At 52.3% G+C, this 25,557-nt stretch overlaps 3 protein-coding genes across 3 annotated transcripts; 2 read left to right on the top strand and 1 right to left on the bottom strand.

Annotated features, from left to right (window-relative positions):
• Window positions 1–7,271: 7,271 nt before the first annotated feature.
• LOC128944109 (C-C motif chemokine 5-like) lies at window positions 7,272–8,477 on the top strand. The gene is made up of 3 exons (XM_054287220.1): window positions 7,272–7,344; window positions 7,820–7,931; window positions 8,390–8,477. The coding sequence occupies exons 1-3, from the start codon at window positions 7,272–7,274 to the stop codon at window positions 8,475–8,477; spliced, it is 273 nt and encodes a 90-aa protein (XP_054143195.1).
• A 4,178-nt stretch (window positions 8,478–12,655) lies between these two features.
• LOC128944110 (C-C motif chemokine 4 homolog) lies at window positions 12,656–13,741 on the bottom strand. Its single transcript, XM_054287222.1, has 3 exons — window positions 13,669–13,741; window positions 13,070–13,181; window positions 12,656–12,743 (listed from the first exon to the last, which is right to left on the bottom strand). The coding sequence occupies exons 1-3, from the start codon at window positions 13,739–13,741 to the stop codon at window positions 12,656–12,658; spliced, it is 273 nt and encodes a 90-aa protein (XP_054143197.1).
• Window positions 13,742–23,292: 9,551 nt separating this feature from the next.
• On the top strand, window positions 23,293–24,503 carry LOC128944108 (C-C motif chemokine 4 homolog). Its single transcript, XM_054287219.1, has 3 exons — window positions 23,293–23,362; window positions 23,859–23,973; window positions 24,416–24,503. The coding sequence occupies exons 1-3, from the start codon at window positions 23,293–23,295 to the stop codon at window positions 24,501–24,503; spliced, it is 273 nt and encodes a 90-aa protein (XP_054143194.1).
• Window positions 24,504–25,557: the final 1,054 nt, after the last annotated feature.

Below are 25,557 nucleotides of genomic sequence, written 5' to 3'. Positions count from 1 at the left end.
TTTTCCATGGGTCTTCCTGCTCTGGAATCAGTTCCTATCTTATCTGGAAATATGGGAACAGCAGAAGCAGCTGTCAGGCCCCTGGAAAGCCTGGAGAACACCCTAGGAGAACACATGGCTTCAAACACTCCAGATGTTTAGCAAGAGAGTGGAAGAGCCTTTAGGTCCCGCTGCAGTTTTCATTGTGCCCCACAGCTGGGAAATATGGGAGTCATCCACAGCCATGGATGATTTTTTCTGGACTGCAGCTTAAATTCTTAAGAGGCTGAATATGTGAATAGAAGCAAAAAAGGATCACAGATTTTGTGTCTTGATTCAACGTTTAACCCTATGAGGGAATGTCTGTATAGCCAGAGCTTGCAGGGCTTCCCTGGCATTCCAAGGCTCCTCTGGATCATCCTATACCCACACATTGCAACCAGTGACACACCAGTTCATGGTGAGAGCAGCATCTTTAACATTGCATCAAGGGATGGGAGGGAACAGTGAATCAAGGAATCACAAAATCATTTAGATTGGAAAAGCCCTTTGAGACAATCGAATCCAACCATTCCTCCAGCACTGGCAAGGCCACCCACTAACCCATGTGCCCAAGAGACATGTGAGTGCTTTTTGAGCAATTCCAGGGATGGTGATTCCACCACTGCACTGGGCAACTTGTTCTAGTGCCTGACCACCCTTTCAGTGAAGGAATGTTTGTTAATATCAACCTAAACCTGCCCTGGCACAGCTTGAGGCCATTCCCTGTCCTCAGGAATGGTGAGAGCTGTGTGCTGTGTCCAGCAAAGTCGATACTCAGGCAGGGCTGTCACTGTTTTCTGAAACTTGGAAGATTAAAGGGTGAAAATGAGAGTCTGAACATTTCCTTGATTTAGAAGCTCTGTCTCATGACACACCCTGTGGTTTTCTCTATTGCATAATACTGCAAAGTGCCATTTGTTACAAGAGAAGAGCTGTCAGCTCTTCTGTTGAACTCAGACTTTTCTGTAAACACATCCTGTTCTTTTAACCAGGCAAGATTGTTTTGTCTGTAAATATGACAAGAATTGTAGTTGAAAATAGCTGTTCACTGCCAACGACACAAGATTAGATAAAGAAAAAAGTCAATAAGATGAAAGACTCAGAGGAATATTGGGGCAATTCCGATCAGTGCAACCAAAGTGTGAGTCCAGCCAGGCTGCAAAAACAGTTGGGCACCATGGTGTCCTCCAGTCTCCCCCAGATGCTTCTGCTGGAGCTCTCCAGACCACACCTTTCAACCTCCTTAACCCACTCAGACCTCTTTTCTTCAGGTCCAGTCTCCTTCAACCTCCTCTGACAGGGTGCCACTGCTCTCCAGGACCCTCTGCTCCCACTTTGGTCATCTCCAGGTCCTTCCACTGTGGTCTGGACCCTCCCATCCTTTCGATATCATGGTGGACCACTCCAGACTCCATTTTGGGATCTGGTAATGTGCAAGTCTCTGCTGATAAATCCCCATGTGAGGGGCATGGAGTGCCAGTGACACAGGGAAGCTCTTGTACAGCTCTTGGACATAACTCCAGGAACTCAGGGAGGGCTTTGGATGTCTCAGGATGAGTCACCAAAGCCAGCTCCCACCCAAACCAAGGACAGTGCTTCTAGGACTGCCCTCCAAATTGGATTTATGCTCCAAAGGAGAGGCCAGGTCACTACCAAACCTTGCTCAGCAATCATTTCCTCTTGACAGCCACCTTTTCCTCCTTTCTCCAAATCCCCTGTTCCAAAAGCCCAAATGCAGGCAGAAACCTGGTGAGAACCACAGAAGCCTGGAACATCTCCTCCCAGCTGCAGGACAGAACCTGCCAGGTCCATGGCTCAGGCTGCCTCCAAGAGCCACATCTGGACATGTTGTCACAGAGGCAAAAAAGGGACATTGAGGGAAGAGGGGGTGGAGAAGGCTGGGATATTTCCAGGCTACAAAAGGAGATTTGGAGCAGTTGTCCTGGGACAAGTTTCCTGTTGGATACAAGGAGATAAGACAGGACACAGACCTCCCACCATGTCCATCCCCCGTGCCATCTCCCCTGAGGCCGTGGCCAGTGCCCAGCTCCCATTCCCAGCAGTGCTGGGGTGCTCTGTGCAGGGCAGGTGGCAGCATGATCAGCAGTCCCTGGGCTGGATGTGAAGCAGGGATGGCAGCATCCATGTCCAGGATGGGAGCAGGTCCTGCTGTGCCCCTGGGCAGGGTTTCAGCCAGAGGCTCTGCAGATACAGCCTGGGCAAGCTGCTGTGATGGCTGAGTGGTGAAGGCTTAAAATGGGCTTGAAATCCTCTGGGGTTTCCCCACATGGGTTCAAGTCCTGCTCACAGAAGGAGTTTTACTGTCAGTCCCTGTGCCCCTGGCCCCAGGAGGGACAGACAGACACAGGGCAGTCACACTCCCTCGAGGGGACCCTGTGCTCCCATCCTGCCTCTGGCCCCGATCTCCAGGGACTCTTTACCTTTAGGAGGTGGTCAGGAGGGTGTTCAGAGGAGCAGCCCTGCAGCTCTTCTTATCACAGGAAGAAATCCTGCAACAGCATGTCCCCTCCCCATACAGCCTTGTCACCCTGCTCCCAACAGCTGTGTGATACTGTTTCCTGTGGATGTGTCACCCTGCTTTCCACCTGCTGTCACCCTGCTCCCTACAGAGGTGTCACCTTGCTTTCTATAAATGTGTCCCCTGCCTTCTGCCACCCTTTGCCCAGCTCCCTGCAGCCGTGTCCCCCTGCTCCCAAAAGCCCATCACCCTGCTCCCTACAGCCATCCCTCTGCAGTGACAGACTGAACTTTGTTACAGCCCGGGGATTTATTGTGGCACTGACAGCCAGAGACTAATGCGTCAAATGTTTTAAAGAGATAAGGGCAAAGGCTGATAAGAAGCAGATCCTGGAGGGGCAGGGTAATGTTGTTTATCATGCCAATTCCCTCCCTTCCAACGATTCCTGACTGGCACAACAAAGCATTTGGGAGATTTGGGAGGAATGGGGCCGAGCCGTGGCCATGGCGTTAGAAGGGGACATAAACCACCCCAGTGCCCAGTATTGCATCAGACAGTGTAAAACCCCTCCCCGGGTCAGCATGGGGGCATTGGCTGTGAGCCCCCACATCCCTGTCACACCCTGCTCCCTACACCCCACCACAGGGGCATTGCCCCACTGGCAGCTGCTGCCTGATGGCGCTGCGAGGACGGGAGGCTGCTGCCACCCCCCAAAATCCGTGCCACCCTGACCCAGCCCCACACACTGGGAGCTTTTGAACCCTGAACTGAGCTCCAGGAGCTGTTCCAGGACAGCACAGCCACCCAGGAAAAGACTGGGACCTGTGGTGGCTGCAGGAACCCCTTCCCTGGCTGGGAATTGAACCCAGGCCGCAGCAGCGAGAGTGCCAAACCCTGACCATGGGACCACCAGGGTCACTCCTTGGTGACCACCAGAGATGAGTGGCCAGCACTAGGATGACCTGCTGCTGGCATCAACCAAGCCGTGAAGGGACAGGGACACTTGCTCCCCGCAGTTAAAGGAGAGCACCAGAGAGGATGGATGTCACAGCCTTTCTGGGAGAATTGGCAGGGATGCCTGTGGCTTTGGGAAGCCCCTCTGTGCAGGGGGACCCCACCTCTGTAGGCCAGGGAAGCAGGAGATGGTAGTGCCATGACTGACCACCCCTGAAGGCAGGTTTGGGGAAGGCAGTGACAGCACATGGTTCAGAAAAAAGTGTAGCATCCTCTGGAGGTTCACCAGGGAGGTTTTCCTGCTGCTACTGGATCATTGCCCCCTGTGCACTGCCAGGCTCATGTGACACACACCACCCTGGGCACAGTGTCATGGACACAACAATACTGACCCCCAGTGCACAGCCCGAGCTTCCCCAGAGTCACCTGGGAGAACAGCAGTGCAGGGACAGGCTGAGTGTCAGCACGGCCTTTCCCGGGCAAGGGAAAATGATCTGAGCCCTGGTGCTGGGCAGGGAGTGTGTCTGGAGCCCCATTCCTGCCAGTTTTACAGTAACCTCGTCATCCTGTTTGTCTTGAGAAAACAGCTGGTTGGGGCCAGCTTTTGGAACCTAATCTGGAGCTGTGAAGAGCAGGTAACCAGTAATTGATTCTCTTTTACAGAGTCATTAGGGGGAGTAGAGACTTCTGTCTTCCTTTGTCCCACGGAAGGGGCACAAAAAGTGGCTTCCTGATGAACAGGGAGATGGAGAGGGGCAGGAAATGGTCCCCCCACTCCCCAAGGATTTACTACCAGCAAAGACAGGGCATTGCAGAGCTGCAGACCCCCGCCCAGGACAAAAAGCACAAGGGAGAGCCCAGGGCTCCAGGAGAAAGTACAAGTGTCACCTGTGCCTGCAGCTGCCAGCACAGCGGGGCTCTGATTCAAGGGGAAGGAGTACTGACACAGGGGATGGAGTTGCTGGGCTGTGTGCAGGGAGGAGACCCCGCGAGGGGAGCATGGGGGCCTCTCCAGGGCTCCTCGGCTGAGGGGTGACCCGGGGCTGAGGCGGAGGGGAGTGGGAGGGCTCCAGGAACGCTTCCCGTGGAGGACAGCAGAGGGCCCAGCGGTCCTTGGATGCTCGCGTGTGGTTGGGAGGGGAGGTGAATGGACAGAGAGAAAACCTCCCTGGTTTTCAGGTATCGAGGCACACAGATTGCAGAAACCTCCCCGTGCTTTGCCTTGTGCCATGCAGCTCCAAAAAATGGCCAGTGCAGCTCCCGTCTATATCTGAGGCCTGACCCCACCGTGGTGCCCCTCCACAGCCCTTCCATGGCCTGGTCAGAGGGTCCCAGGGGGGCTCTGGGCATCCCCCAGCCCCGGTCCCTGTGGTGCCACCATCTCCCCCCAGGTTCCTCGGCAGAGCCGGGTGGATCCCAGCTGCCACCTTTGCCAACACCTTTCCTTGGGGAGCTGCCCTTCATGGAGGAGAAGGCAAAGGAAGGCAGCTTTGGGGAATGTGGCCTGGAGAAAGGATGGGGCTACAACAAATGACTTGGCATCTTTCCAAACCTCTGACATCTCTGCTCTGAGGGCCAGGGCTGCAGAATGCACCTTCAGAAACCCTGCACAGGGCAAAGCCCCCGAGCGAGGGGCGAGGCTGGGTTATGTGACGATCCTATAGGACTGTGCCAGTCCTTGGGCATGTCTGGGGCAGGGAAGGGGGAGGCTGTGCAGGGCTGAGAAGTCACACCTCGCTGTGAGAGCAATAGTCAGATGTCATGGTTGCGGTTGCCTTTACCAGCCATGACAGAGCGTGAGCTCTGGCTGCCTTGCGGTTGGGAGATCAGAATCTTTCTGTGGTTTCTGAGATCTTGATCTGGCCCTGTCACACATCATGTCACAGGCAGTAACAGTTCCTTCACCTGGCAGCAGATCTGGGAACACCAAACAGTTCATTTGCACACCCCAAGGCAGGACAGTCTCCATCTCTGCCACCTGCCACAGGTGACAGGGAGGTGACACAGCACGGCAGCTGCTTTTTGGAGCCCTTTGCAGGGCCATGTGGCAAGGCAGGTGGGGGACATGAAAATAGATATTTCTACAGGCACTGCTCCTTGGAAAGAGAAATCCCAGCCCCAGGATCAGCCTTGGGGCAGTGGGGATGAGGCTCAGCACAAAATGCAGTTGTTGTTGTGCTGAGAAGATGAGGGTGAGTCCCACTGCCTTACTTTACACCCTACATGGATCTGGGGCATAAGAAATGCTCACATCAATTAGCCAGACCAATTCTGGAATACAATATGGCAGTAGCCATAAATAATCCGTCTCCCCATCTCTGACAGGAAGAGTCCCTTGGCAAATTCCAGCTGAGGTTGTGTCCTTTGCAAAGCCTGAATACCTGCAGCACATTGCTGTGCTGCCCCAAAATGCCAGCACTAAGTGTCTGTGACAACCCCATGATGTCAGGCACTTGGTTCAGCTCCAGCTCCTGCTCATGAAGAGTCCTCAGGGTCCTCAGGACAGCACCTGGATGCCTCCTGGGAGGATGACTGGGAAAAAACATGGGCTCCTGCCCACCCCAGCAGGGTCCCTGGCACAGCCCTGGAGACCCTCCTGCAGCCCTGGTCCCCACCATGGGGCATTGTGGTGGAGGGGACACTGGGAAGGTTCTGAGTGCCCCCACAGACCCATGAGGCCAGGGGGGGAGAAGGAGAATGGCAGCAGAGCAGCCCTTCTCTGCAGCCCTGGGCATGAGGGTCAGTGAGGAAATCTGGGAAACACGAGCTCGTGGCACCTTGTGAGCAGCAGCTGGGCTGGGAAACATCCAGAGGAACCACAGGCTGTGAGCTGGCAAAATGGGGGCCAGTCACAAAGTAGAGAGATGGAAAAAGGGAAATGCTCCCTGGAACATCCTGGGGAACCCGTCATGTCAGGGCCAGGGCAGTGCCAGGGGCCTCTGTGCAGTCCCTGCCGTAACCTCCATGACTGCAGGTGGGCACCAAGGGCTGGGGTCTCTTGGTCCCTCTCAGCTCCCTGGGCTGGGAAAGCTCCTGCTCTGCCCTCTGCATCCCACCTTGAACAAACCCACTGGCGCTTGGAGAAGATGCTCTTTGCAGAGTTAGCCCATCCAGGCAGGACTCCCAGTCCAGCCCAGCCCCTGCTGGGATTGTTGGGAGGGGTTTGGAGGGCACAGCCCCACACTGGAAGCACAGCACTGAGAATTCTGTGCTCGATGGTGCCAAGGCTGCCAACCTGGACCTACAGCCAGTCTCCAGACTGAGTGTTCCTGCTGTCCACGCTGCCCTCACTGACCCCTGTATCCACCCTGGACACTTCCCAGACCCAGCACTGGAGAAGGGACCCCTTGGTGGACCCTGCACCTTCCATTTGAGGTTCTGAGCACCTCTAACCCCCAGACCTGGTTCCTTGAAGATGAGACTGAGCTGGGTCCTCCTGGTGCTTTTGTGGGGATGCTGAGGTGACTTTGATAAGCCGAGTTGTTTTGGATGATGCATGTGAACCTGCTGCTCAAGGGTGGTTTCATATCCTGTCTTGGTCACTGGAGGCTGATTTGCTCACACTTACCTCCCTTCACACAAAGGCTATTCTGCTACTTCCTCAGTCAGCTGTTTCTTTTTTTTTTTTTTTTTTTTCAGTATTTCTGAGGCAAAGGTGCCATGACATCAGCTCTATTATGTTTTGGAAATTCCACGTTTGCTTTCAATTCTGACTGACTGGCCACTGTCCCTATAAAGAGCAAGGACTAAGCCAGCACCTCACAAAAGGCACAGGAGGAACCTGCTCTGATCCTGCCTCTGCTTATCCCTGTCCAGGATGAACATCTCCACACTCTGCCTCTCCATCATCCTGGTTGCTCACCTCTTTTCTCAGGCCCTTCCTGCTCCATGTGAGTACAGCATCCCTCTGCTCTCCTGGGGTGGACTTTTGCTCTGACTGCCTGTAATTTGGAGCAGAACTCACAAAAGTCAGCTGCAAATGTTGGAAACCTGTTTGAAAAACTTCTCCTGATTTATTTCAACTGGTCTTCCTTTATAATATCCTTTTATTTTAGGGATGAATTTTACTGGTATAAAAGTTTTCAGGTTTCCTCTCCCCTCATTTTCTTGCTGGCCCTTAGGAGTGGAGGGTAACAATAGCGATTTTTTACCCTGGATGTTATTGCAAAACATTTAACAAACAATCCGAGCAATATTTTTTTTATCAAGTTTCTCTGTTCACAGCAATTTCTTGCTGATTTTTAGGGAAAACAGGAGGAGAAGGGACAATTCAGCTGATTAAGGAGGTGGTTGGCTGTGCTCTCAGCCAGGAAAGTACAATTTATTGAGTAATGGTCTCAGGCTGGATTTCCTGATCTCTTCCAGTGGGGTCTGACATGGGTTTGTGCTGCTTCAGCTACATCTCACGAAAGCTGCCTCAGAGTCATGTGCAGGAGTATTTCTACACCAGCAGCAAGTGCTCCCAGCCAGCAGTCGTGTAAGTACCAGCCCGGGCCCTGAGGGGAGGCTCTGCCAGCCTCCGGGCTCCTGGCTCCACATCCAACAGGGCCAGGATGCTGTGAGGCACCACACCTGGGGAAGGGAGCAGCCACCCAGGTCCCATGTGCACCCTCCTCAGCTGAGAAATAAATGTCCCTTGCTCTGCTTGGACTGTCCTGATGCTGGGAGTAAGGCATGGGAAGGAGACAGCAGGGCCTTCCAGAGCTTGATGAACTCAATGCACACAACATTCCACACTGCACCCGGGCTCACCCTGTGCACAGGACAAGGGGACAGATATCTGAGCATGGCAGGGTCTCCCAAGGGACCCTGATCTCCCCCTGGGTTTTAGCACACTCTGCAGCTCAAGGATGCTTGAGAGTTTGTGAGAGATGACCCAATAACAGGACCCCAGTCCCTGATGCCCCTTTTCCCCCTGAACTCATGACTTGCCAGGTTTGTGACCAGGAAGAAGCGGGAGATCTGTGCTAACCCTGATGCCAGGTGGGTGAAGGAATACGTGAACAGCCTGGAGCTGCAGTGAGCACTGGAAGCTGAGAAGTCCTGCCAGACCACCCAGGAGAGTTTGGCACAGACCTAGAAATGCTACTGCCAAGCACCAGGACCTGCTGAGCCACCTTAGGACCCTGGAAGTTTGTTTTGCCTTGCAAAGGTGTCATTTGTCCACAATAATTCAGCTACACTTTGGGCAGACATGATGCTGAAGACCTCTTGGCCTTGCAGACCCATCTTGGGGTGCCCTGCTGTGTGATGTGGCTAAACTGAGCCCCACCTTGTGCCTCCACTGCTAGAATGGGAGGGGCATTTCATCCCAGAGATATCGGTGGGTTGGAATTAGCTCTGAGTGCTGTTTTATGAGCCCAGGATTAATTTTCCTACTGAATTTTGTAACGGTGCAATAGATGCTGTGAGTAAGATCTGTCCCTAGAGAAGGAAGTGGTACCCTGGTTACTTACAGGATGCTTGTTGTGGAACCACAGTGTTCAGCCTTATTCTCAAATTGCTGTTTTGTGCTGGTGCCAATGAATAAAGCTGTTTTCTCTCTGTGTCATCACTGGTTGTTCCCCTGCTGTTTGGATAACGGGGACCCCACTAAAACTATTTTTGGGGATGTAGGGGAAAAACCCAACTTCTCAGCTGGAAGTGCCCCAGCCTTCTTAGTCCTAAAAGCCTTCCCTTCTGCTTGGCCTCCCTGATCCCAGCACCACAGCAGCACCAGCCCCAGCACCTCCCAGCCCTTCCCAGTCCCTGCACTTACGTGGAGCCAGAACTTCTTCCCAGCCCTTTCCCCCATCACATAATAGCTAAGGCTGGGAGCTAGTGGGGCTGTGCCACTGCAGATTTGGCAAAGAAATGCCTGGAAATCTCAGGGTGGGGATTCAGGGGTGTCCCTGTGGTGAGAGGAAAGGGGGATGGCCAGGACTACATCCCTGGCACAGGCTCCCTTGGAATGTAGCCTGAGCCAGGGTAAACTCTTGGGATGCTCTGTTAATGTTTATTGCAAGACAAGCACCAATTCACTGTTGTTCTGCAGCTTCCTGGGGCAGGAAACAAGATTTTGTTTTAAAAAGCACAAAGTAAAACCAACAAAAGCATTTTATCAGCCTGCGGTTGACACTTAAAACTGTCGGGTAACTTTGTGGGCAGAAAATGAGACTGCTGGTCCCACCTCCCTGCTGGAGCTCTGCAGAGGATGGGAACAATTCGGGCTGTGTCCCTCAGAACTGGTTATGAGGGACGGAAAACCAGTGTGAGTAAACTGTCTGTAAAGCAGCCCCAAGCCCCGCTGGTGCCACAGTGCTCTGCAGATGCTCAGGTCGTCTCCTGACTTCTCCTTGCTCACCATCACCTCTGCCCAGGGCAGGGGCAGAGTCTCCATCCCTGGAGGAATTGAACAGATGTGTGGATGTGGCACTTAGGGACGTGGGTGGTCTTGGCAGTGCTGGGGAATGGCTGGAGCCACCATCCTGGAGGTCTTTTCCAGCCTTAGTGATTCTGTGGGTCTGGGTGGGTGGACTCAACTGGAGCAGAGCAGGATTGGGAAAGAAAAGCAGAAACAAGGAGAGGAACAAGGCTCAAGCAGAGAGACCTTCGACTTCCCACCAGGACTTGGGCAGATACACAGACCATGTTTGTACTCAGCCTGATCCATCCAGCCCCCACTTTCCACAGGGCAGCACCAAGAATGGGATGTATAAATGGGTGGGTTTAGGAGAAAGGATTCTTGGACGAAGTGGCCAGTGCAAGTTGAAAAGACAGAAATTGCAGAGGCTGAGATGTGAGACCAAGATCCAGCTATCAGTTCTCCAGGAGTAGCAGGGAGATGCCATGCCAGGATGTTCATTATGGGTTTGGGAGCAGTGACCAGCCGGGAGAAAAGGTGGGCACTGGGACTGAGGGTGTCCCTGGCACCTTTCTCCTCCCAGGGCTTCTTCAAGTGAAGCTGGGAGAGAGGGAACAGCCACAGGGTTCATGCTCTCAAAAAGGCCAGAGAAAACCAGGCTATCCAGTGTTTTGCCCATGGGACCATGAAGGTCTTCTGATCTCCAGATGCCTTCTGCCGCTGCAGGCAGGGAAGGAAACATTCCCTAAGTCCAGCAACAGGAAACTGAAACCAGAAAGGCTTGAGAGGGAAATTCCCACAAGTGCCTGGGCACACAGCCAGGGACTGTCCTGAGGGGAGGCAGCTGCAGCACTGGATGATCCAGCCTCTCCAGCCTGTCCCCGCATCCTGGGCATGGGATAAACCCCAGTACTCCCCTCAGCTTCCCTTTCTCGAAAACATCCATCCTCCATCCTCCCTCAGCTCAGTCTCAGAGCAGGGACAATTTGGGGCTCCTGTATTGCTCTGCAGTGCCAAACTTGGGGTTGGGATGTCCTCAGGGGTAGGGGAGACATCCAGCACCCCATTCCTGGGATCTTCACCTGCTCCTGTCCATCCACCAACCACTCTGCCCCACGGTTTCACAGCACAGTGAGGCAGCCACACTCAGGATACACCCCCTGCAGATTTGCACCTCTCCATGTATGGCCCCAGCACCAAATCCTGGGGCACAGAATGCTCCTGGGCTGGGCTGCCCTTGCCTGGGATGCTGCTCCTTGGGTGTTCATCACCCTCTTGACTACAGCCAGCTTTCCTGCCCAGAAAACACAAGACTAGAGAGAAATCACAAGACAATACAGAGGTGCTTTCCCAGCCTCAGAGTTGCCAAATCTGACCTATAACTGCAGGGGAAAAAAATAAACACTAAGAGAAAGCTTGTTTTTTTGCTTTAGGAAGAATAAGATGTGGGCAAGGCTAGGCCAGCTCTGGACTATGCTGTGGGGGCAGTGGAAGAGGGTCTGTAAGAAGAATGGGAACAAAACTTTTAGCAGAGCCTGCTGCTGTAGGTCAAAGAGGAGTGGTATTACACTGAAGGAGGTCTGTTTAGAATGGGCATTGGGAAGAAATTCTCCCCTGTGAGGGTGGTGAGGCCCGGGCACCCAGAGCAGCTGTGGCTGCCCCAGCCCTGGAAGTGTCCAAGGCCAGGTTGGACAGGGCTTGGACCATGAGGGTCCAGTAGAAGGAGTCCCTGCCCACAGGAGGGGTGGAATGAGATGAGCTTTAAGTTCCTTTATACCCAAATCCTTTTGGGATTTCTTCACGGAGTGCAGATGTCAAGGAACTCTGAGCATGATCTCCATGGACAAGGTGTGCCCAGCACCGTGCCTTTCCTGCTCCTTCCCATTCATGTTCCCATGGAAAGCTGCATCCGGAGAACAACTGCAGAACAACTGAACAATCTGCTGGTTGTTTTACCCCTACAGCAAGAGCTGGACCTTTCCCCCTGTTCTACAGGTGGGAAAGTGAGGAACAACCTTCATTGGGGTGGTCAGAATGAAAGGTGGGGTCCCTGTCCCTCTCCAGCACTGCTGGTCTCAATGCTGCACACCCAAGTATCAGTTTGATGTGGGGTGTGTGGGGCTGGGAGCAGCAAATGTGTGCGACGTGCCTGGAAGTGTAGAGAGCAGATTCATGAATGCAAAAGTCCCCCATGTGGGTATAAACACTTCTAATTCTGTAGAGGATGTGGGGACTGGGGGTGTGTGCTGGGGGGGAATGAGGTTTTGGAGGCTGTTCCTGAGTCTGCAGTATGGAAACTTTATGGGTTTGCCTCAAACCATTTCCCATCTTCACGTGTCCTGTAGAGGCTCGGATGGCTCAGAGGTTTGTTCTGTGTGTGCTGGTGAACACCACACAGAGGCACGTAAAAGGGAAAAAGCAAAGGTTTTCTCCAAATTCTTTATTCTCCGGAATCACGGGTTGACATGTATAAACCAGGGTTTCCCATCATCCAACATTGGATCACCCTCCTAGAAATACCTTCCCTGTCACCCCCCTATAAATAATATAATTATTCACATAAAAAAAAAAAGGACTGATGGCCCCACATGATGATTTCTTAAATAACTTCAAATAATCCAACAGCCAAGGTGCAGTTCCACGGGCCTGGGGTTGGGCAGAGGGATGAGGCTGAAGCCTGGTCTGTGCAAGCAAGGATGAGCAGCAGCCCCCAACACAAGGTGCCCTTCCAGCAGTCCCTTGGGGACACCTGCAGATGCTCCTGTGGCTCCTCTTGTCCCAAGGTCCTGCTCCATGGCCGGAGCTCAGGATAACATGACTTGTCCATGGCAGTAGCTACTCTTGCCACACTGCTTCGCTCAGTTCTGCCCCAAAATTCTCAGGTAGCTTCGGACCCAGTTGTTTTCAGGATTGGCACAGACCTGGCGGCCTTCCTTTGTGACAAACCTGTGGAACAGGGATGGGACATGTTAGAGCTCTGCTCACACCTGCTTCCCAGGAGAGCCTGGATCCCAGCTCTGAGCATTGCAAGAAGATTTCCCCTGTGCTGATGCTGAGGGCAGCAGCTGGCAGCGATGCTCCCCACTCCATCCCTTCCCACATCCCTTCCCAGGAGCATCCCTGGGAACCCCCCCACGAGCATCCCCAGCAATCCCTGTGAGAGCCCCTTCTCCTCGGTGTTCCCCTCTCCCTGCTCTGCTCCTACAGCCCCTGCAGTGCAGAGCTGGTCACCCTCACCCCCAGTGCTGTCCCCGTCCCAAGCTGGCACTCACACGATGCCTGGCTGGGGGCAGTTGCTGCTGGTGCTGTAATGGTGCTGGATGAGCCTCCGTGGCAGCTTGTGCTGGCTGTATGTGAAACAGCAGGTTGGGATCTCCAGTCCAGCTAGAAGGGGCAAAGGAAGACAATGTGAGCTCTGGGACCTGTGCTGGCAGGGAAGGTAGTGAGAAATTACAGAATAATTAAGGTTGAAATGGACATTGGGGATCATCTGGTCCAATGCCCCAAGCAGTATCAAGGTGCTGTGAGATTCTCACTCTGCCATTGCTCAGAGCTTCACTTCCACAACTCCTCCAGCCCCAGGGCAGAGGCTGAAATCTCTCAATTCTAACCAGGAATAAGTACTTTGAGCCCAGGTTGGATGGATGGATGGATGGATGGATGGATGGATGGATGGATGGATGGATGGATAGATGGACGGATGGAGGATTTTCTGATTCCAGGGTTCCTACATGCAGTTGATCTCTGGGCAGAGTGAAGAATGGCAAAAATGCTGAAAAATTCCCACTTATCTGTCATGGGAGCTTAATGGAGAAATAATATGGAAGGTTCATATCTGTTCTCCCTTCACCAATGAAAAAGCAGGACTCACCTGGTCCAGAGAAAGTTTGGGAGAAGGAGGCTGAAATGAGGAGAAGAGCCAATCCAGCTGCAGAGACCTTCATCTTTCCGTCGGGTGAGGGCTGTCAGGGCAGGAGCAGAAGCTCTGAACGATGCGGCTCAGTGTGCAACAGCTGGATTCAGCCCTCTTTTAAAAGGGAGTCCTGGAGGCAGCTGGGAGCAGCCGAAATGGAAATTCCAGGATGATGATAAAGGATGACACGAAAGTGAAACAGTTGAAGGGAATTAGAGGGAACAGAAAAAAGCGAGGTCGAATGGAATATGGTCCCTCACAATGCCAAGTGACTCAGCATTCATTTTTGCTTTATTCAAATGAAAAGGAAACTAAAATGTGCCAAGTGACCTGGCCACAAAAAGGATAATGGTCCCACTGGACTCCAGAGGAGGTTTTCCCTATGAGGCTATGTAGGGAAAGACAATGTTTGCCTAGGATTACGCAGCTCTGGAAAAAACCCCAGCAGGCAGCACAGAAGTGCTCTCGTGCCGTTGTGAGCTGGATGTTTGCCAGAGACTGCTGAGCTGCTGTCCCAGAGCTCAGGGGTGGCTGCACTGAGGGCTCTGTGCCACCCACAGCACTCAGCCTGCCTCCCCACAGCCGCAGGGCTGGAATTCATCCGGCCCAGTCCCTGGAGATGCTGCCCAGGACCGTGTCCCGTGGGCCATGAGACTCCACAGCCTCTCTGGACAGCCTGCTTCAGAGTGCAATAAAGCTTTATCTGGTGTTTAATTAGAATTTCTTGTTGTCTCTTGTCCTGTTAGTGGCCACCACTGAGAGTTGGGCTGCATCTACTTTGCTCCACACACATTGGTAAGAATCCTCTGAGCCCTCTCCATCCTGAACTGTACCAGCATCTCCTCCCTGGAAAAATGCTACTGTCTCTTTTTCATCTCCATGGCCCTTTGCTGGACTGTCTCAGTATGTCCATACATCTCTAATCCTGGGGAGTCCAGAACTGGACTCAGCTCTTGAGGAACAGACTCGCCAATGCTTAGTACAGGGGAAGGGTCCCCTCCTTCAACCTGCTGTCAATGTTCCTCCTCATGCAGCCCAGGAGCCTGATGGAATTTTGGTGGCAAGGGAATATTGCTGCTCATGTCCAGCCTGGTGCCCACCAGGAGCCCCAGGTCCTGCTGGTCAGCACTGCCATGTACTGATGCCTGGGGATGTTCCTTCACAGGGTCAGGACTTGGCACTTCTTTTTGAGCTTCATGAGGTTCTCCATCCTGATGAGGTCTCCATGGATTTCACACAGGCCAAAAGTGATAAGACAAGAGGGAACAGCTTTAAACTGAAAAAAAAACAAAAAAAAAAAAAGGGAGATTAAATATTAGCAAGAAATTCTTCTCTGTGAGGGTAGTGAGACCCTGGAGCAGCTTGCTTCCAGGGAGAAGCAGTGGCTGCCCCCTCCCTGGAAGTGCCCAAGGCCAGGTTGGACAGGACTTGGAGCAGCCTGGGACAGTGGAAAGTGTCCCTGCCCATGGCAGGGGGGACAGACCTGTGTGGGTTTTAAGGTCTCTTTCATCCCAAAACATTCCATGATTCTATGATGGCAGCATGTCCCTCTCACGTGACAAGCCACCCTCCCAGCTGTGTGTATTCACCTGCCAGCTCGCTGAGGGTGACCTTTGTCCCATCGGCCAGGACAAACATATTAAGGACTAGCCAGTGTCGATCCCTGGGTTTCCCTGCTGCTGACTGGCTCCAGCTTTGTGCAATAGATCACAACCCTCCAAGGACAGTGTCGAGCCCATTCTCAGCCTCTCTCACTGCTGCTTCACTAATCCACCCGTTATCACTTTGCCCTTAGCAGTCACAGGCATCCCAAAGGGCAGGATTTCACCTGAGAGCAGGGAGTTCCCTAGCAGAAGGGGTTTGTCACTCCTGAGACATTTTGCCAGCCTCAGCCACTCCGTCCAAGAGATGCATTGGGTAGAAGACGGATTTCCTGGCTAAAGAGGTGAGATGAAAGTGGGGGACAACCAGCCTGACGTGGGAGAGACCAAGTCTCAGCAGGCCAACAGCTCAGGGCAGCTGCCTGGGGAGCAGGAAGAGGGCTAACCTGGGCTTCTGATCTCCTGCCACATTCTGTCACCCCCCACTGCAGAGAGGCTACTCAGGCCTCTCTGGTTGTGTTCCTGAGCCTGGATTTTCTCTCCCAGAACTCTAAACCCCCTGCTTGGCTACCCTGGAGCTGCACATGAGAGCAATGGAGGCACTGTCCTTCACCAGCTGGCTTGTCTCCCTGGCAGGGACTGAAAGGAGAAGCTTGGAGGTTCCTTAGACTGGTCTGCTCCTTCCCATGCTTATTCCATGGGGAGGGTTGGTTTTGCATCCCTCCTTTCCCTCTGGTCCTGCATGACATCCCTGGTGCTGCTGGTTGTGGCACATCCTCATCCTGGCAGGGACCTTACCAGAGAGGCCAAGGATGTGCTTTTAGAGGGAGCAAAGTCTCTTTAAGTCCTGACAAGGATATCAGGGAAGGTGGTGGATTTTGCCAGAAGCAAGTCTGGCACGATCAGCTCTTTGCTCCCTTGGCAAGTCTGATCAGCTCGGCACAGAACAAGAAGTGGCTCCAGCCTGCGGCTGAATTGCTGCTGAAAAAACCCCAAATTATGGCTTATTGCCACGGAAATAATTCATTCAGAAACCAACAGTGGGAGTTTTATGTTCCTCTGTTCCTGCAAGTCACATTCGGGTGTGACAAACGCCAGCGCCGAACGGAGCAGTGACAAAGGCTGTGGCTGCAGAAAGGCGCCCTGTGGCTGGCACCACCCCGTCACCAGCAGGTGACAGCTTTGCTCATGGCAACTTCGCACCTTCTGCTCACCAGCTGCTGCCTGCAAGGCACCAGCCATGAGGCTGATGATGTGCATGGGGCACAGAGGGATGGGGAGGTGTGGTGGCTGCCATGGGACCTGCAGCTCTGTCTCTCACCTGGAAGCTCTGAGAGGAAAGAAAGCACAACGGAATGTGAGGAGGAGGAGGAGGAGGAGGTTATGTCACCAGCGGGTGCCTCAGAGCCGCTCTGTCAGCTGGAATGTCGCTGCCCGGAATGCCGGGAAGGCTCCGGGACAGGGGCAGCTCCTGCCCTCGCCGTGCCCCCGCCCCAGGGCTCTGCTGTGGGTCACCGGCTGCCACCCTGGAGCTCGGCACGGCCGGCCCAAACCAGCCGCCCTTGCTGACCTCTGGGCCCAGCTTCTGGTTTCTGGTTTCGGTTTTCTGCTCTGTCCACTGGTTTTCGCTTCTCTGGCAAATCCCAGAGCTCTCAGCTATTGCAGTTCCTGCAGTTTAAGTGTCATTAGCTGACCCCTCCCAAGTTTCCTTTATTATTCCTGGAAAAAAGCCATTGTTTACCACTTTTGCCTCACTCGACTGGGGTATGAGGTTTGTTTTGGTGCAAGCAGGGTAGAAATAGAAAGCTAAAATTATTCAAAGGAGAAACGTGTAGGAAAGGCTGTCATGGGGCTGCTGAGTCTTCACCCTGGGGTATAAACAGTGACAAGAATTAGCCCAGAAGCTTTCAAACTCCTTCAAGCTGCCCTGAAATCCTGCCCTTGCCTAGAGACACAGGTCACAAAGCCAAGAAGCCAGGGCAGGGGAATGGGGGTACTTTTCCCATGGGTGATAGTGAGGGCTCTCCCCTGGGGCACAGCTCACCCGTGGGGGCTGCACTATCCCAGCCCTGGCACTGAAGGACCTTGGAGCACAGGAAGGATTATTATTCCACTCCTGTTACTTCCTGTAGCCTTTTCTCTCTTTCTGTAGGTCCACAAGTGGATGCAAGCTCTGGGGAGGGGGATGATCCATTTGGGAGATGCTGGTGGCTTCAGCTGGGGCAGAGGTGAGGTGTCAAAGGGGGTCAAAGGACTGTCCCTCAGGTGATCCCTGACTGAGCCCAGGTCCCTCTACTCCCACTCACAGACTGACCCACCAAGCCCCAAGGAGTGGCTGCACATCCCTGCGTGGTGCCCATGGGATGCAGGAACCCTGGGGCAATGGAGGGATGGGGATGCTGTGGCTGTGGAGGTGCTGGGGGGATGCAGGAGAGGCCGTGGGGGTTGTGGAAGGATGCAGGGGCCCACAGGGGGAGGCTGCAGGGCCATGAAGGGATGCAGGAGAGGCTGTGGAGCTGCAGCACAATCAGTAAGCAGTGCCAAAACTCCCCAAACCCTCCCCTCTCTCCCAGGGATGCGGGTGCCAGGCACATCCCATGCCAGCTGGGCCAGCTGGACAATATCCCCTTTGAAGGGCACCAACCCAGCTGGGGTGGAAAAACCCTCCATATTAGGGAGGATAGGACCTGCACTTCAGAGAAACACTGCTGAGCGCCCCTACCATCAAACAGCCCACACGTGGGAAGTGGTTTGACAGCTCTGAGTGAATCGTGATGCCAGTAAAGAGCAGGGCCTGAGCACGGCTGCTCACTGGCAGCTGCAGAGCTCACACCTCGCTGTGGGACTGGGGCTCACAGCTCCCCACAGTGACACAGCCCTGCCAGGACCCTGCAGAGGGCGGCCAGCACCGGGCAAGGGAGGCCAGGGGCCATCAGTCCCCAGCCCTGGGGGGGTTTAACAGATGTGTGGATGTGGCACTGGGGACCTGCATTACTGGTGGCTCTGGTAATGCTTGGAGGATGGTTGGACTCAATGACCTCAGAGGGCTTTTACAGCCTAAATGATTCCATGATTCTATGATCAGGGATGTCCTCCAGCTGCAGCAACAGCCCTGACACAAGTTTGAAGGTTATCCCTGCTCTTAGGGGAGGTTGTGGTTATAACCTGTGGGGATCAGCCAGACATCCCTGGGGCCACCTTCACCCATCCCACCCAAAAATGCCTAGAATGCTGCACAGCAGGAGCAACAATGAAAATGAAAACTATTTGTGTCTTGTTTATTTTTATTTTTCCTTGCATATAACAAGCAGGCAAGGCCCACTGGGTTCATCAAAAGTGGGTTTGGCATTCATAGAATCAAAGAGTGGTTTGAGTTGGAAGGGACCTTAAAGAGCACCTTGTTCCACCCCAGGCACCCCTCCCACTGTCCCAGGTGCTCCCAACGTCCAGCCTGGCCTTGGGCACTGCCAGGGATCCAGGGGCAGCCACAGCTGCTCTGGGCACCCTGTGCCAGGGCCTGCCCACCCTCACAAAGAAGAATTCCTTCCTCATATCCATTCTAACTCTACCATTTTCTAGCTTCCATCCCAGCAGAGCTCTGAATTTTCAGCCAGGCCCTCTCTGCTTTTTTCTGGGGGACTCAACAATGATCTGAGCAAGGTGGGCAGAGGATGCAGCCCCAGCAGAGACACTTTTTCTGCTCATCCCAGACATTTGGGGTTTGAGGGATGCTGAAGGGGGTGTGTTGGGTATGTCCCAGCCCCTGGAGCCAGCAGTCAGGGTGAACCAGGGACACAGCCCCACAGTCACCTCCCTAAGGCTCAAAAATTGCAAAACCTCCGGTTTTCCCTGTTTATTTCTTTTCTTTTCATGCCAAGAATGGAGAGGGTTGTGGAGCAAAGACCTTTTTTTTATTTCACCTTAATTTTCTTTGAAATACTGTACAGTTCATCTTCTTTGGTTTGCTCTGCTTCAAAAGAAAGGCCAGGAAAAATCAGAGGCATCAGCCATTAGAAAGCAGAGTATTCCTGTCACAGACATTTTTTCACAGAAATCCTTTCTTTGGGATTTGTGCATCTTCTGGGAAGCTGAGGCCCCAGAAGAAGAATGTAAACAATTGTTATCAGCTGCTGTGGAATGCAATAGGATGCACCTGTGATTGGTTCATGTTCCATGTGTACAATTAAGGGCCAATCACAGGAGCAAGCTCGGGGAAAGATTCCCTGGACACAGACCTTTGCTTTAGATTCTTTTCTATGCTATTCTTAGCTTAGCAGCTCTGCAACTTCTCTCTTTATTCTTTTTAGTATAGTTATAATGTATTTTATATCATATATCAATAAATCCAGCCTTCTGATCATGAAACAAGATTCTCATCCTTCTCTCACCCTGGAGACCTCCTCAGGTCGCTGTAATATATTCCCTAGAATATTTTATTTTGTAAAATGCCTTTGTTGGAGTAAGAATGGGACCTTTACAAGATACACATTTCTTTTCAGCTATGACCAGCTTCCTGTCCTGACATGACTTAGGGGAAACCAAGTGTTTTCTGTGCACCAGCCAGAGGTGAGCAGCCGAGGCGGCTCCCCTGGAGCCCCCACACTGGAGACAGATGCTCCCCAGGCACTCCCACAGGCACAGCCCCTTACTGCAGTCAGTTCCAGGATGTGACATCATCTGAAAAATTCCAACATTTCTCCAGCAGTGTCAAGGATGGCGGGGGTGAAATTTCTGGATGCTGGTGGAATGCCATCAGTGCTGGAGCTGGAGCAGGGCAGGATGGAGCTGCTGCAGGGGCTGGTGGACCTTGGCTTAGGGGCAATTTCTGAACTCAGGACATCTTTAATGACTTCCTTTTCTGAGTGAATCCCAATTCCTCAGCATTAAACCCTGCTATAAATAGCAACTTACATCACCCAGTCTCACCAGTTTTTTTCCAGGTTCTCCTTTCATTCAAGACAGAGAATTTCCCTATTTCTGACAGAACTTATTTTGGGCATTTGCTTTACTTAGCACTTTCTCCTGGGATTTTTTGGGGGACTTGTAGAAAACCTCAATCATATCCCTCTGTAAAACAGGGCAACATCAACCAGACTCCTCCAGATGGCAGATCCCACTGACTCCAAGCACTGCCTGCTGGGTCAGGAATTCTGAAACCACTTCATGGGAAAATTCCTCATTACACCACCACTTTGCTGTGTAATTAAATTAATCCCCCCAGAGATGCTCCAGCCCATTTTTCCCCACTCTTCCATGGCCATCTTCATGTCTCAAGGCAACTTCCAGGGAAGATGGTTCCTCATCTGAGACACACTCAACCTCCCTTCCTAAAAGGGGTAAGAGCTGGAAGAGATGACTTTCTCTTTTCATCATCATTGGAATGTGGGAAATGGGTAAGAAAACATTTTTTAGGAGGATGTTGCATCCCAGGCATCACTGGCATGACTGTAACCTCCCACCTCCATCCAGCTGGCCATGAGCTGGCAGAGCAGGATCTTTTATCAGATTTCTAAGGAAGAATTAGATTCCTAGAAACCAAGCAATTTGGCTTTGGGGTTATTTTTGGCTCTCAGCAGTAGAAAAGTTTCAGCCCTTCCCAGTCCCCTATAAGACACATTACCTAAACTAAGCTGATCCTAAACTGACTTAGGAATTTTTTTGCTTTTATTAATTTCAAAATAGCCCCTGAGAGTCTAAAATAATTGGTATGTGCTTGCTGACAAAGGGATTAAGGCACAGAGGTGTCCAGCTGCCTGAAAGGAAAACTCTCTCATTGAAAACATTAGAATATTCAAATCAGATCCCAAACTAATTCTTCTGTTTTCATGAAACTCATATTTTATTAGAACATTCTCCACATTTTGGCACTGTGCACCTCAGGGAGCGCTTGGCTGGAGGCTCCGGATCTCCAGGAGCAGCCCACAGATGCTTGAGGGCACAGTCAGAGGGGACAGCTCAGAGGCAAACCACGCTCCTACATCCATGTACGAGTTCTGTTCCCTGAGCAGCCAGACAGGATCCAGGGGAGCTGATGCTCCCTCCCTCCTGGCCCAGCTGGGTCCCTCGGAACACCAGGGTCCCACCTCCTGCCTGGCTGGGCACCCTGCATGTGGAGGCAGACTCTCCTCTTCCTCCCAGGATGTTTGGAGACAAGCAAGATGACAAACAGAGTGAGGCAATGGGATATAGACTGATGAGTGAGCCTGCAAGGTGCCTCTCTGCAAAGGGAAATGTGGAAATGGGCCAGATCAGCTATGGAAGGGGATGTTCAGCTTGGCAAGAGCCATATCTGCTTCATGGGGTAGATCTGCCCTCCCCAGCCTGACTGAGAGACACAGCTCCGAGCAGGAGCCTCCCTGAGGCTGGGGACAAGTCTGGCGCATCTCCTGTGCCTGGTCCTCTGGAGCCCTCCCTGTCCACCTGGAGCACGGAGCTAACTCAGCACGGCTGGTGGAGAGCTGAAGGATATTGAGAAAACACCAGGTTATTTACAGAAAGTTCCTGGGGCAGTAACTGGAAACCTTTAATAGAAAGAGGATGAGTCAGTACCCAGCGCTGCTGGGGGGAGTGCAGAGGTGCCAGGGTGAGGTTGGATTGCTCCATTTACATTATAAACCTTCCACTGTTATTTAGGAAGTGTCTATCAAAACAGCACCACCCCAAATCACAAAATGGAGACCTTCCCCAGGAATGTCTGCTTTCCTCTAGAGAACAGGAAATCCTTCTGAGAACATCTCACTACAGCTGGACAGCCCTCAGCTCTTCCCAGAGCACTCATGGCCTCCCTGCCCAGCCTTCCCTCTCCTCCTCAGGAGTCTGTCAGAGCTCCATGGCTCTCTGTGTGGAGGCTGCTGGCTTCTTCCCAGTGACCCATCCCTGTCTCAGCCCTTGCCCAGCCTTCACAGAGCTGCTCCTCTCTCTGACACACTGTACTGCTTCTCCAGTCTGTGGTCATTTTCCCTCATCAGCTCAGACAGGATAACCTTTTCTTCCCACCATCCTGGTTTCTGTCCATGCTCTCACCACACAGTTAATCTGCTCTTCTTTTTCACAATCACCGTTTCCTTCCTCACCCTGCTCCTGGAACTCTTTCTGCCTCATCTTCAGGGTTACAAATATCCACACTTCTTCCAGCTCTCTGCATCCCCAGACTACCAGTAACTCTTGAAATGTAACTGTATAATCTTTATTTTAAAAAAGCAACGGTTTGATTAAATTGCAATTTAATGTCTCCTTATAGGACCTGGGGTACATCAGGCAGTTCCAGGAGATAACAAGTAGCCCATCTCAGCACTCCTTTCCTTTAAATTAAGGAGGAAACTTGAGAGTTTCAGCTTCTCAGATTCCTCTTTCATGCCCACCACCCCCTATGCCAGTGCCTGCAGTGCTGTCACAGCTGCAGGACATGCCCTGAGGCACCTCCAGCCATGGCAGCACCTGCAGGACACTGGTGACAGCTCCCACCTCCTGCTCCTGGGACACCAGGGGCTTTGCAAATATGGGAGAATCCTTGGTAAAGGAGACTTCAGTCTCTTTCTCCCTAACCAGCCTCATCCCACTAATGCTTCTGGGCCCTCCAGCACAGTTCTTTCATGGATACACTCTCTCCTCCAAGCTGCCAGGAAGGTTGGGTAACAGGAGACTTAACAAATGCAGGAACCTCCACAGAGGAACTTCTTACTAAGGGACAGGCATGAGAGAAGCAGAAATAGCCACAGTGACTGTTTCATATCCTGTGTCACTGGGGAGGCACTGAATCGAGCAGGGAGCTTCACTCTTCCGGAGCTGGGGCTGCCCTGTTCCATCACGGGACTGCAGCACAAGTGGACTCTGGTGGAAATTCCACCATGCCTACGCAAGCTCTGCACACGCCTCTCGCTCCATAAATTGAGGGGCTGCTGATGGTCTCAGCATCAGACAGCAAAGAGGCTTCCAAGCTACCCTTGCCTGCTCCAGCTCCGGCCACCACTTCTCCAGCAACATGAAGGTGTTTGTGGTTGCCCTCACCATCCTCATCGTTGCCTTCTGCTGCCAGACCTCTGCTGCTCCACGTAAGTCCAGGGTCTTCTCACCTTCCCTAAGTGGGGACAGGAGAGATGTCCTGCTGGGACAGCCCCTTCTGATAGCAATTCCACTCAGGGTCCCTCCCTCTGTCCCAGCATCTTCTGGCAGGTGCTCCAGGGTTATGGGACAAGAAGAGCTCAAAGACCATTAGCATAAAAGCTAAAGGTTTGCTACCCTTTTTAGGGTAAAAGCACAGCCATGCCCCCCACCCCTGCTACAGGGATCAAATGTGGGCACCCTGAGGAAGGCTAGGGCTGGCCAGGTTTGGGCTGGGAGGTGTTGCCTGGTGGCATGGGCTGTGTCAATGCCAGCTCCGGGTGAACCCAACAGGGAAATAACTGAAGGAAGAAGAAAAAAGACCCCATCTTTTCTCTTCCTCCTCCACATAATCCCTGCCCCCTAGACCCAGGGATGGGTAATCCCAGCTCCCTGCCTTGTCCCCCATCCCTTGCCGCTGCTCATGACTGTCTTTGCCCTTCACAGTTGGCTCCGACCCACCAACCTCCTGCTGCTTCTCCTACGTCTCGCGGCAGCTGCCCCGCACCTTTGTGAAGGATTACTACGAAACCAACAGCCAGTGCTCCCAGCCTGCTGTCGTGTGAGTCCCTCCTCCGGGGCAGGGTGGTTTGGGGCTGAGGAGCCAGGCAGGGAAAGGCCCTTTTCCAAAGACAGGGAAGGAAAGCTGGGATAGACAAGAAGAACAAGGTGATGCTTGGAGCACAAAAGCCATATGCTGCTCCTGCTCTACCCCTTTGCAGATAAAACTGGCGGCTGCCGGATAGGATGGGCAAGGCATGGAGCTGCTCATCTTTGGGAGAGGCAGGACTTGGGCAGGGCTCTTGTCCTGGCCCTGGAAGTATCCAAGGCCGGGTTGGATGGGCTTGAAACAACCTAGTGGAAGATGTCCGTGCCCATGGCAGGGGGTGGAACTGAATAAGCTTTAGGGTGCCTTCCAAAGCAAACCATTCCATAACTCTATGATCCTGTGATCCTCCATTCAGTGCTCTCCCACCAAAACCTGACCTCCTTGCGCCCCACAGGTTCATCACCAGGAAGGGCCGGGAGGTCTGTGCCAACCCCAGGGAGGACTGGGTCCAGCAGTACGTGAACGAGCTGGAGCTGGACTGAGCCCCTGCGCAGAGCCAGCTGCTCCACGTCCCCACTGCCGGGAGGGACAGGCGTCACCAGCTGGGGTCCACTGGAAGGGCTTCAATGTCACTTAGAGCTAGCTGAGAAACTGAAAACATTCCAAAACACAACTTAATGTTGTGCTATTTAATTTTTTTATAGGGGAGGGATCAGGTGCAATAACTCTGAGATAAAAAAAAAATTTATTTAATATGTTTTTGGTTGGTTTTTTTTTGCCTGTAGACTCAGATTATAATTTCTGTATTTAAGTAACTATATTTTTTACATAAAATTAAATTCAGATGCCAATAAATAAATATTTTTGTAAGAATCTTCTGTGTTTGCCTCTGTTACAATCCTTTGGGGTGACAATAGCTGAAATTAAAATAGTGACAGCAGCTTCTTTATTTCCTTTTCCACATTGTCAAAACTCCTACAAGCTTTCTGTGTCTGAACATCTTATTTTGCAAAATAGTAACAAGAAAAGCCATGAAGGAGGAGTTGTGAGAAAGACAGGGATTACATTCAGGTAACTTGTCTTAAGCCTTCTCTAAGGTATTTAATTTCCATTCATTATGACAATTGGAAGCTCATTAAATTCCATTTCTGGCCCCATTACAATCAATCAATATATTACCTTTAGGGGCTGAAGTTTAACATATTGGCTGTTTTAGGGAAAGCTTTCTGAGAGCCACAGATAAAATGGACCAGTTATTTCCAGACACAAGGGTGGAAAAAATATGTTTCACTGCAAGAATTTTAGAATTATTTCATTAAGCTCTCATTTATCTGGGACATGAAGCTTGGCAAATATTCCCTTAGTAATACTTTGACTCCAAAACCTTCTCATCTCTGGAGATGCCTGTCCAGAGATGACCATGGCAGACCCCAGCCCAGGGCAGGACCTGCCCCTGCAAGGAAACATCTCCCCTGGTGCCCCCCTGGAGCTGAAGGAAATGGAGCTCCCCTCAGTGAAGGTATTTCCCACGTCCTTAATGGCATTTCCCACACCACTGATGGTGTTTGGGACGCTCTGATCAGCTCTGGACAGGAT

The sequence above is a fragment of the Melozone crissalis genome, unplaced genomic scaffold (genome assembly GCF_028551555.1).
Source record: "Melozone crissalis strain CALT ecotype California unplaced genomic scaffold, PUWL_Pcris_2 ptg000057l_1, whole genome shotgun sequence".
Lineage (NCBI taxonomy): Eukaryota > Metazoa > Chordata > Aves > Passeriformes > Passerellidae > Melozone > Melozone crissalis.
This window is presented reverse-complemented; position numbering and strand designations above follow the sequence as displayed.